This window comes from Onychostoma macrolepis, chromosome 22 (assembly GCF_012432095.1).
Source record: "Onychostoma macrolepis isolate SWU-2019 chromosome 22, ASM1243209v1, whole genome shotgun sequence".
NCBI lineage: Eukaryota > Metazoa > Chordata > Actinopteri > Cypriniformes > Cyprinidae > Onychostoma > Onychostoma macrolepis.
In genome coordinates this window covers 3,757,534-3,770,376 of record NC_081176.1, presented here as the reverse complement: position 1 = coordinate 3,770,376, position 12,843 = coordinate 3,757,534, and the positions used below count along the sequence as shown (strand labels likewise).

Here is a 12,843-nt window from a genome sequence, read left to right as displayed (position 1 = left end):
ATGATTTCTAAGTGGGAGAACTTGCAAAATAGCAGGGTGTTCAAATACTTATTTTCCTCACTGTATATATATATATTTTTTTGTTTTTGTTTTTTTTATATGTGTTCTGTGCAACATAAAAACAGAAGTGCACTATAATGATAGCTCTTACTGTCAAGGTTTCTGTTAATTTGGACTTTGTTTTCCTTTTGCACCATTTCCCTTGTTGTGTTGATTGTATTCTTCTGTTCAGGTGTGCCTAGTTAATTATCCTTGTTTGGTCTGAGTACTTAAGTTCCTGTATGTTCACTTTGAGTTTGTCTGTTCTTACGTCTACGTGTCTTAAATGTTGCTGTGTTACATTGTGTTCGGATTTACCCTGGTTGGATTAAAGACTTCTGATATATAACCTTGGTAACACTTTATTTTGATGGTCCCTTTTGAACATTCTGTTGACAATAAGTAATGTCGCAACTACATGTCAACAAACTCTAAGAGTATTAGTAGACTGTCTGCTTATTGTGTTGGTCTCCCAACAGATATTCTACTGACTGTAAGTAACTTTGCAAGGACGTGTCAACTTAATCTAACCCTAACCCTACCAGTCCTAACTAATACACTACTAACACTCTAATGAGAGTTGGTAGAAATGTAGGTGCAATGTTACTAGTAACATGTGTTAAAGGGACCATCAAAATAAAGTGAAACCATAACCTTTCATCTTCTTTGTGCGCTCTTTAACACAGCGTAGCGACACTTACAGACTTACTGTGTAGGTAGAGTCTAAGTGAGAAGCATTTATGTTCAAATTTGTGAAGAACTGTTTTTTAAAGTAATTGTGTCTTTGAATATTTATCTGTGACATCTAAATTGCTGTTTTTGTAAAACCTGGGTCGGGATGATTTTACTAAGTAGGACACATTTCTGGAGTTTTTTTTAACCTTTAGGGAGGACATTTTTAAATTCCTCTTTACAATATGTCGAGTATTGTTGATGCATAACTCAGTTAAGTTCAAGTTAATTTTACTTGTATAGCACATTTACAACAACCACCAGGCTGACCAAAGTGTTTTACAGACAAGCAATATATAACATTAACAGAAAACAGACCAGACAAAAAAAACAAACAAAAAAAAACCTTAAAGCTTAGTGTGGCCCAGATAATGTATATTTATGGTTTATTCGGTTCATTATAAGCTAAAATGTGGCTGTGTCGTGGCCTGCTTGTGGACCACTGCCAAAATGCCACCATTCTATGCAGCATGTGGGCCACATGAGGAATGTGGGGAAGACCAGGGTTAGAATAAAAATCAACTGTGGCCCACATTAGGCCAGTTTTGGTTTATTTGGTTGGCTTACATGTGGCAATGCTAAGGCTTACTTGAGGCCCAAATCTGGCAAACTGGACTGGACTGATGTCTTTCCGCTGTTGAAACACAGATTGAGTTAAAAAAAAAGTTAGATCATATTTTGTTTAATTCAAGTGAAATTTAATTGTAGACCAACCTTTAAATCGAGAACTTATAACATTTCTGTAGAACTTCTTCAAAGCTGAATCTGCTTTTCCTGTATTTCTAATGGCTTTTATCACTATGTTGATTAGAAAACTTATTTACGTGAATATTACTCTGTCAGCAGATACAATAAAGTGAGTGGTAATGAACCTTAGAAACCATCATCTTCTGAATATGTCTCTTAATTATTTAACAATGTAGAACTGCAACATCAACACAGAAGCACAAGAACAGGCGCAGCTACCACAGAGCAGTGAAATTAAATGACATCTAACATTCACTTCATATACATCAAATGACGGTTAAGGCTAGAAGGGATACGTATGACGCTACTGGGCATGCGCACATCGATACAGCGTAATTTTTGTCACACTGTACAACAATAATTACTATTTTTCATTATCGTAAGGGGTAGGTGTAGATGTTAATAAAACACAATCTAGTAGGTAGACAATTTTATTTCATTGTTCGTTTCCAGTCGGACCTGTATCCCTTCTAGCCACGACCATCAAATGACCTTTTAAACTGGATGAAACTGGCTTTGTATTGGTTATTTGAGATTAAAAGAAGTGTTTACATGATTTTAATCAGTGAGTGAATAAATTATGTATCAGTAAACTATTTACACAAGAGTTCAAACAGAACATACACTTGTAAATACCATGGAAGGGAAGGGAAGGGAAGGAAGACGTGTGGCCAAGTATAGTGACCCATACTCAGAATTTGTGCTCTGGATTTAACCCGTCCAAGTGCGCGCACACACAGCAGTGAGTACTAAACACACACACACACACACGTCTGGTTTGCTATCCTTATGGGGAATATATTCTATTGCCCTACACCTAAACCTACCCCTTACAGGAAACTTTCTGCATTTTTAGATTTTCAAAAAACGTAATTCTATGTGATTTATTAGCTTGTTTACCTGTGGGGACCTCAACACACGCACACACCAGGAGCAGTGGGCAGCCATTTATGCCGCGGCGCCCGGGGAGCAGTTGGGGGTACAGTGCCTTGCACAAGGGTCTCACCTCAGTCGTGGTATTGAGGATGGAGGAGAGCGCTGTATATTCACTTCCCCCACCGACAATCCCTGCCAATACCGAGACTCAAACCCATTACAATGTAGTCCGACTCTCTAACCATTAGGCCACGACTGCCCCCTTAAAGTGCATTAGAGCGTCATCTAGTGTCCAAACTAGGAATTCACCATTCAAAGGATCTATTTATAATGAGTGAATCAGATGTTTTAATGGCATTTATCACACGAACATACACATATCTTTCAAGTTAATTTTGCTTGTTTCAGAAAGAAAATGTTGTTTATAGGCTGATGCAAAGTTAAAGAAATAAATTCATATTTAAAAATATTCTGCTTATTCAAAAGCACATGATTTTTTCATACCTCAACATAAAACCTCTTTATATTCACAGATCATTTATAATATATGAATAGCTTATTAAACATTGAAACATCAATTTTAATGGAATTTAACGATATATGTCCAGCTCTTATTGATTTATATCATGGCAAGGTGTATGTTACAAATGACAGTATTTTAACCCTGGCATGACAAAACATTGACAAAAGCCACAAAATCTACCAATTCTATTTATTTATTTTCATTATTTTTATTTTAAAAGGGACAATGCACATTAAGTAACATAAGCAGTCAAGTATATTATGTAATGTGCCAGATGTAACCATTCAGGCAAATTTTCATCTGCAGTCCCTATACAATTACATATTTACTATGAGCACAAAACAAAAACAAGTCCAAAAAGGGGAATAGGTGTATATGACTTTCTCCATACAGACAAATACAAACAATTTTTAATATACAGTTATATTAAAAAAAAAAAAAAATGTCCTGGCTCTTTCAAGCTTTATAATGGCAGTGAATGGCTGTTGAGATAAAGTACAATAAAGTACATCCATCTATTATAAAAAGTGCTCCACACAGCTCAGGGGGGTTAATAAAGGTTTTTGTGTAAGAATAATATCCATACCTAAAACTGAATAAACCATATAGTCTCTAGTTTCTGCTAACTGTGGTACACGTTCATGAGATCACATGACAATGCTGTAAAGCACACACACACACACAAAAAAAAAAAAACATTCATTGGGCTGGACAGGATAGTATGACAACACACAGACTACAACACTAGATGGTTGTTTCTTTGTACTTTGGGGGCTACAGCTATGGACATTCAATATTTTCATACCAAGAGCAAACAATGTCAGTATTCCCATTCATTATTCTCCCATTCCACATTTCAGAACATGGAAAATTCATATCAATGTTAAGAGACATGACTACACAAAACATATCTAAAAACAAACACACAAATCATGTCTGTTATGAGTAAAAATGATTAATTTCCATTTCTAAAAACTCTGTTTGACCTTATGGCACTTTTCCTTCATGGCTGACAAAGAAAACATTTAAGAACATGTTAGGGAAAAGTCTGGTGTGTAAATTCAGGTCCTTGGCACAAAATAAACCTCCTTTACAATGCAATTCTTCCCTGGTATGAAAAAAAAATGCTTATATACTTACAATTTACAATATTAAGCTTAATTATTAAAACTGTTAGAAATGTGAAGAGCTTGAGCATCTGACAGTATAAAAAATGGCTTTTCTTAAAAGCTTGACTCTTTCACGGTATTTACATTACAATAGTAACTTTTGAACACTTAACATTGCATTTACCTTTCTCAATCATCTAAAAATATAAAAGAATAACACTGCCATTCTGGTACCCACTGGATGTTTGTCTGACAAACGTGAGGATTTTCTGTCATCATCACCAACAGTCAGCAGGGTCCAAACATTTCAAGTATCCCAAAAAGTAGTCCTTGCAATCTGATCACTTTGTTTGATGAACAGACCAATCTTCAAGTCATTATTCATCAGAGTGTCTGTTTAAGCTTGTGTCATTTCCTGATCCTGTTTCATTCCTCTCCTCTCGACTGGCCTCCATCTGTATCTGATAATTAGTCGCATCCCTGTCATGATTCACCTCTAAGAAAACAGATTCACAGAAGGTGTAAGAAATTAACAGGATGTTATTTCAAAAACACAAATACAAGAGTTGAGAAAACAAGAGAAACAGTCAGCAACAGTCGTTGAATAAATTCTCTTTGAAATGTTTCATGTTTGATGAGAAATTCAGAGTTTGAAATCACTGAATATGCGTGATTTAATCAGATTTATTAAACGTCTCTAAAATTAGATCATCAATGCATCAAGCTGTTTATCGATCATAAACATCCTCATGTTGGATCATTGAAATAAAACAATAAATTTAAAGCGTAAAATTTAATAAAGGCAAGTATCAAAAAGGCAGTATGCTGCAGTTGATTTTGTATTTTTTTTTAGTTTATTTGTGAAATTGGCTTGTGTTTTAATTGTCTCACCGGTGAAGTTCTGCTTTGATGTGGTGACAAAAATAAAGGTAAAACTAGAATAATTCATTATAGTATATGTTTATATCACATCCTGACTCTAGACTGGCCTCATCACATCCTGCTTGAAAAGTTTGATCAAAATATATTAAATGACACTGTAACACTGTTCTTCTGTCTAAAGTAACAGAATAACTGATGTGTTATTGGTGTTTCTTTGCATTGATGTTTTGACTATGAAAACATTTTCAAACCTTTAAAAAAAAAATTACACAACATCTCATGTTCTCCTTGTTATATCAGCTGTATGTAATACTTGCCATTGTTATTTGCTTGTCCATAGGTGCTAGTTCTGCAGCGATGGTAAATTAGAGCACCAGCCACCAGCAGAACAACAGCAGCAGCAACAGCAGCAACACATATTCCTGCTACAGCAGCTGAAGACAGACCTGAATCTGAAACACCTGAAGACAGACAGTCATTAGTCTATCTAGAGATACATAAATCATCAGTTTTACCATTTTGAATGATATTGACACCTTTCTACTTTGGTTATCAGTTTTAAGATAACTGGCACCATCTGGTGGATGGGCCAAACATAATTTGTGTGCAGCAGGAGACTAACTTATTTAATTGTTAATATTATGTAATTCACACATTCTTGTTCAAGCGAGATGTGCTACAGAAATTCTTGCTTTTGTTTAACAAAATTCATGTCATATCCTCTTTATGTGAGTTATTTTGTCTTCTTGTCTGAGTATATAGCCTACCAATAGTTTCTTGAATAAAACCAAAGACTCTGTGCCTCTTTACACTTTGTCTCTTCATTATTCTAATGCTGATTTATTATCGATGTTGGAAACAGTTGTGCTGCTTAGTATTTTAGGGGAACCTGTGATACTTTTTCATGATTCTCTGAAGAATAAAAAGTTGAGAAGTACAGAATTTATACAGCATTTATTTAAAATAGAAATCTTTACTACTTTTTATCAGTATAACACATCCTTGCTGAAAAAAGTATTAATTTCTTTCATTGTCAGGATTATGGACCTGTCTGTGTGTGTTTTTGCTCCCTGTGACCCAGTTTCTCCCTCATGTTGATTGTTAATTTGATTCCAGGTGTGTCTCGTTCTTCCCTGACTGTCCTGTGTTTAAAAGCCCCAGTCTGTTCAGTTAGTCTTTGTTGGTTCTCAAACGTCTTCCCATGTGTTCCTGTGTCTCCTACATTCCCTGAGTGTTTGGATTATTAAAGACTGGGTTATTGATGAACTCCTTGTTGCTTGCTTCCTGGTAAAATGTGACATATATATTGACCCCAAACATTTGAACAGTGTATATATTGTTTTAAAAGATTTCTATTTTAAATAAATGCTGTTCTTTTTAACTTTTTATTCATAAAATAATCCTGGAAAAATATTAACAAATATTAAGCAACTGAAACTGTTTCCAATATTGATAATAAATCAATATATTTGAATGGTTTCTAAAGGATCATGTGACAATGAAGACAGAAGAAATTAGGCTGAAAATTCAGCTTTGCACCGAAGGAAGAACTTGCCTTTTAAAGTATATTAAAATAGAAAAGCGTTATTTTAAATTGTAATAATATTTCAGAATATTAGTTTTTTTTCTGTAAAATGTATCAAATAAATGATCAATAATAAAAATAAATCATCTTTTTTAATATTCTGTAAAATATATATTTTTAAACAGTTCACGATGAAAACATTTATTAGCTCAATTTAACTGTTTTGAACATTATTAATTACCTGAGTGACACTCACCATTAACTGAAACATGAAATCTCTTGACTCTGCTGCTGCTGATGCTCAGCAAAGGGTTGTTGCAGCTGCTGTTGGTGATCTCTAGTTTATAGAGTCCAGAGTCTGTGGTTTTAATGTTTGTGATGTTGAGAGATCCAGTTTGATAATTCAGCTGCAGTCTGCTACTGAAACTCCGAGGAGATTTCCAGATTTCTGGACCTCCAGTGATATAAGCAAGGCGAATATCATTAAAATACCACATCAATAAATCATTTCTGTCTATTATTACACCAGTATCTAACGTGATGTTTTTTCCCTCCTTCACTGAGTTCATCTTCATTTCATTTGTCTCTACAGCATACACACCTGAAACACAAATGAAGTGAGTTAGGCATGTTCGTTCTCTGTGTGTCTGTGTGTTAACACTATTAACATGAGACTATTCAAGGGTTTCATGTGACATCACACAGTGGTGCAGACGTCATTTGTCGGACCGACCTGCAATTCCGTCTATCTGCTGTGCTGTGCTCTGGACTGTGATAACAGCAAATCACAATGGATTATTTACCAAGAAATGTGGATGTATGGGATCCTTTTGATTAAATATTTCTCGTAAGCATAGATGCATTTTCACATTTTAGTATTTTATTTAGCAAGTTTATAAAGGAACTTGCAAAATGTTAAATTTGCGTGCGAGACTGCTGATTTGCCAGAAAAATTTTGTTATGCTCCACCTTAAGCTAATAAATCAACGAGATGTTTTTGATCTTTGATCTAAGTACAGTTATGTGAGTCTAGAATGTTTACGCTGCACTAAACTTTGACGAGCAACACTCCGATCTGCAAACAAACAGATGAGGAAGAGGAGGATGATGGTCCAGTGCATACAAGGAGAAAGGTTTGTTGTTTTAGTTTCCACATTCTTATTTTTATGAATGTAACTGAATGTAATTACTTCAAGGACATTAGAGGATTTGTTTGCACTATTGGTATATTCTATAGAAGATTGTTCTTTTCAAATAATCTCAGTTACCTAAATACATGAGCTAGTTGCAGTGATTTTTATGACGAGAATGTACTGCAATCAAATGTATATGCATCAATATAATAATAATTATTATTATTTAATTTGTTACGTTTATATAGAGCTTTCTGGGTACTCAAAGCGCTTTTACATGAAAGGGGGGAATCTCCTCAACCACCACCAGTGTGCAGCATCCACCTGGATGATGCGACGGAAGCCATATTGTGCCAGAACGCCCTCCACACACCAGCTTACTGGTGGAGAGGAGACAGAGTGATGAAGCCAATCAGTGTATGGGGATGATTAGGAGGCCATGATGTTCAGAGGCCAATGGCCGAATTTTGGCCAGAATGCCGAGGTTACACCCCTACTCTTTTTCAAAGAACATCCTGGGATTTTTAATGACCACAGAGAGTCAGGACCTCGGTTTAACGTCTCATCCGAAGGACGGTGCTTGTTGACAGTATAGTGTCCCCATCACTATACTGGGGCATTAGGACCCACACAGACCACAGGGTGAGCACCCCCTGCTGGCCTCACTAACACCTCTTCCAGCAGCAACCTAGTTTTCCCAGGAGGTGTCCCATCCAGGTACTGACCAGGCTCAACCCTGCTTAGCTTCAGTGAGCAACCAGTCTTGGGCTGCAGGGTGATATGGTTGCTATGTGGATATGTCCGAGATCATCTCCAGTAGCTGTGTCCCGCTTTTGCAGGTGCTATGTAAGCAGACATATGTACAGGTGCTCACCAACCAAAACACATTTAACTGACTACAACAAAACACAGAATCACAGTTTTGTTGCTATTTTAGTTGCTTCTTCACTCAGCTTGTAGAGACATAGAGGAATAACTTAAGAGATTATTTCTCTTAATGTGCCACAAATTTCTTTTAACCTATGTTTTGTAGTAATATATTTTGGGTTAAATTATTTACTTATGTGGGACATTTAAGGCATAACATATACAGTCATATCACTAATCACAGCTTTTCACCATATAAATAAAGACAAGGACATGAAATCATATTTGAGAAGAAAAATTTTAACATCTGTATGAGAAATTTTCTATTTATCATATTTAACCTACATATATTTACTATATGCATATTATTCATATTTACTCACATATATATTTCACATTCCGTATTAATAATCACATATTTACTACAATATATATTTTCTATTGCAAACTGTTTAAGCACAGGGCCTATGAGGCCTGCTTCTGCCTTTCTCTGCCTTGCACGGGAATATATCTCGATAACCTGCTTGTTCTTGCTTGCTAAGGGAAGAACAGGATATCAGGAGATGTCGGGAAAACGCTACGTGAAGAATGAAACATGTCAAATGTGTTTATCACGCTTGCTTAGCCATGTATAGTCATATTAGGAGACAGTTAGTGAAAACATGGGGCAAAAGGGTATAAAAGCAGAGAACCATGTTCACTTATCTTTGTCACACATATTGCAGAGCTCACTGCTGTATTGTCTGACCTTCTTGCAAGAATAAAATCTCAAAAGACTCTGTCTGACCGTGTTCTTTATTAAAGATAAAATATCTACAACACATCTTAGCTGTTTATTATCTATTAATTATTAATATCCATGCTAAAGTGCCCTTTCAGTCCAGTCTAGGTGTCTAATAATTGAATGAATTACTCACCACGAACAGAAACACTGAAGATATGTTTACTTATGCTGCTGTTGCTGAGGATCTCTAATTGATAAAGTCCAGAGTCTGTGTTTGTGATGTTCATGATGGTCAAAGATCCAGTCTGATGATCCAGCTTCAGTCTGTCTCTGAATCTCTCAGTACCTTCATTACACTGAACATCTGTACAGGTCTTACTGAGATCTCCATTGATTTGAGCAATACGAATACCATTAAAATACCATCTAATTCTGTCTTGCTGGTTTTCTTTAATACCAGTGTGTAGAGTGACTGAATCTCCCTCCGTCACTGACACTGACACTTCACCTGCATCATCACAAAGAAATCCTGAGGAAGAAAGAAAGAAACAGATCATCTTAAATCACATGAGGAATAGCAGGAAAGTGCTGTGAAAATGGCTTTCTTCAGATCATAAAGAGTGTACATAGAGAACTATGTCTGGATTCATAACACATGCAAACAAACAGCAGAAGAACATCACAGATTCACACATCCACTAATCATACTAACATACATGAGTCTCATGAATTAACTTAATAACATAATCCACATCCTGATTCATATATCCCTATCCTCATGCATATATTTGTGCATTCATGCAACCCAGTAGGGATCACTGCATGTTTTCATAGACCAGTGATGAACCTATTGTTATTTTCTACAATATTAGAAGTCAAATAATTATATTTTATACAATATACAGTTTAACTGTTAAGTGTTAAATATATCAAAGTCTTTGGGTTTGCATGCATTTAAGTTAACCCATTCATCTTATGAGTATTGGAAGGCTTATATTAAGAGATATTTGAAATTAGATTTTAACTTTAATTCAGACAGAGTTAAAGAAGATTATTAATGAGTTATAAAATTATAATAATATAAATAGTTAAGGCTGCAAAGTATGTGCATAATACAGGACTACTTGAAGCTACACAAAAATACATTTACCATTTAAAAGAAAATAATATGAATTTTAATATTTCTGTAATGTTCCTCTTCAGTTTTAAGGGAGATTCAAAACCAAAAGTGAGTGGATATTTATGGCGACGTCATAAAAATGGCCGTTTCCGCATCTGAAAACAGAGCTAACAATATAACAGTATAATGCCTTATAAATAAATGTCTTACCATGCAGGAGAAAAACATATAGTGTGGAAAAAAATCTGACCATAATTCCCACTAAAATAAGTAAAGATATTGTCGAATCTTTATGTCATTCTTCTTTTGCTAAAGTGAAAGCAAAAGTAGGAGAAGTCAATTTGCTAGTAATGTGACGATCGACATCGAAACTCCGAAACGACTGTAAAATAAAACACATAATAACCGAAGGAAAAAAAAAAAAAAAAAACCGTCTCGTGTCGTTTTTGCTTTGGCTGCGCCTCGCATAAATTCCGTTAATACCGGATGGGCGACATTCGCCAGCTGCGTGAACAGGCGGAAGAGGAAGAGGAAGTCGTATGTGACTGCTTCGTAGTCAAGCTCCGTTGTGTACTCGATATAGGCCTAATACTGTGTGTATATCAATGCCCACGTACTGTATATGTAATAACAGTTACTAAGACACAGTGTTGGGCTAGTTACTCAAAGAATGTAATATATTACTCATTACTAGTTACTCCTTTCAAAAGTAATATTGTTACTTTAATTATTACTTTCTGGCAACAGTAATTAGTTACACTACTAGTTACATTACTTTTCCTTCACGCCCCACAGAAGTTGTAACTGTGTATCTTCCAGATAAAATTCTTATCTAATCTAGAATGTTACTAACAACATATTTCTGCCTCATCATTTGACCAACATCCACATTGGATCGCAGTCAGAAGTTATTACAAACACTCAATAGTGACTGATTGTGACATTCAAGTCATCTCATTAATTGTCATGTGTAGCTTGAAGTAATTTGTCCGTTACCCATATGCGATTAAATTCCGTTATGTATTTTATCAAATCACATGAGTTTGTAAGAAACTGTTTAATTGTCCAACAATATTTTAATTATATTAATATAATGTACCACATGCTGATCAGAGAGATGTAATGCCAGAGTAAAGTAAAGCCACAACTTACACAACAGATCTTTTTCCTGACAAAATCAATATAATGCAATATTTCTATCTGCTGAATGTAAGCTTTTCCATATTCCAAGCTTCATCACATGCATGTGTGAGTCATGAAAATTATGAAAATAAATCTAGGAATTATTTAATTGTTAGATTTTAAATCAGCGGGGTTGAGGCATCAAAAGTATCTAAGTAACTAAGCTGATTTATGGAAAGTAACTGTAATATTATTACTGAAATCTTATTAGTAATTAGTTACACTACTAGTTACTGCAAAAAGTAATATTATTACAGTAACTAAATTACTAGTAACTAGTTACTGCCCAACACTGCAGGTATGTAATATTATTCTAAGACATGATTCAAATAGACATAGTTTATTTTTAAATATGTGTTTCATACACTTAATTAATTTTAATGCACCCAATTGACTTAATCACTTAAAGCAATACTTCTCAAACCCACACATTTTAGATGTTTCTGTTATCACTCCCACCATCTTTATCCTTGCAGTGTCTACTAATGAGCTGTTGAGTTGAATTTAGTGTGTTTCCAGCAAACAGAACGTTTCCCTAACGTTCCTTTATGGTTCCCATTTGGTTATTTTTAGCAACCCTCAAAGAACCTTCTGGGAAAGGGAAGCTAAAGTTCTCAGAACATTCTTGGAAACAAAAATCGTTAGCTGGCTTATAAAGAGAAATCCAAAATGTGACTTAAACAATTAATTGTACCTCTTTACATTTTATTTTGAATACAACGTACATGAAACAAAATAGTTCATTGCAACCAGATGTGAAGTCTTTCATCTTTTTAACCACCAAATAACATTCACCTACAAACTAACACACCCGCAACAAAAGCTCATGCATGAGATGTTTGTCCATTAACTGATCACACCATCACTGTGAGGAACTCAGACCACAGCACGTTTCTATTTGACTTCATGTTTCACGTTGAGCTGCTCGTATCACACCTCAGTAACACCTACAATGAGAGATGGGAAACAAATGTACCTGTTTTTTTATTCACTACAACTAAATAGCCTTATTGCAAACCATTTTAAAATCCATAATCTTTATTTTACCATGACATTTAGGATGATTTACACAATATTACACTCTTCTTTTACATATTTAATAAGTTAGACAGCTACCTTAAAAAACTATCAATATAAAAATAAAGAGTGTTTTTACTTTGAGAACATTTAAAGTCTTAATAAGAGTCAGAAGAATATTTATATGTAACTGTAAAACATGTAGATCATGTGCGTTTGCATTAGGAGAGTCAAACTCTGTAGTGGGAGGATTCACACCATGTGTTCAGCAGATGGTCTTTTTAGATCAGACACAGAACTGGTAAAGAAATGTTTTACATGCTTCTTTTGTTCTGTTTGTGCAGGAGGTGTCTAACTGGTAAGTTAT

General features: G+C 35.0%; 1 protein-coding gene across 1 annotated transcript; it reads right to left on the bottom strand.

Annotated features, from left to right (window-relative positions):
• Positions 1-3,098: 3,098 nt before the first annotated feature.
• Positions 3,099-11,013, bottom strand: LOC131529659 (uncharacterized). The gene is made up of 5 exons (XM_058759465.1): positions 10,488-11,013; positions 9,351-9,686; positions 6,690-7,034; positions 5,226-5,369; positions 3,099-4,522 (listed from the first exon to the last, which is right to left on the bottom strand). Exons 1-5 carry the CDS (start codon positions 10,528-10,530, stop codon positions 4,404-4,406), a joined length of 987 nt encoding a protein of 328 aa, XP_058615448.1. The 5' UTR covers positions 10,531-11,013; the 3' UTR covers positions 3,099-4,403.
• Between the last annotated feature and the right edge of the window lie 1,830 nt (positions 11,014-12,843).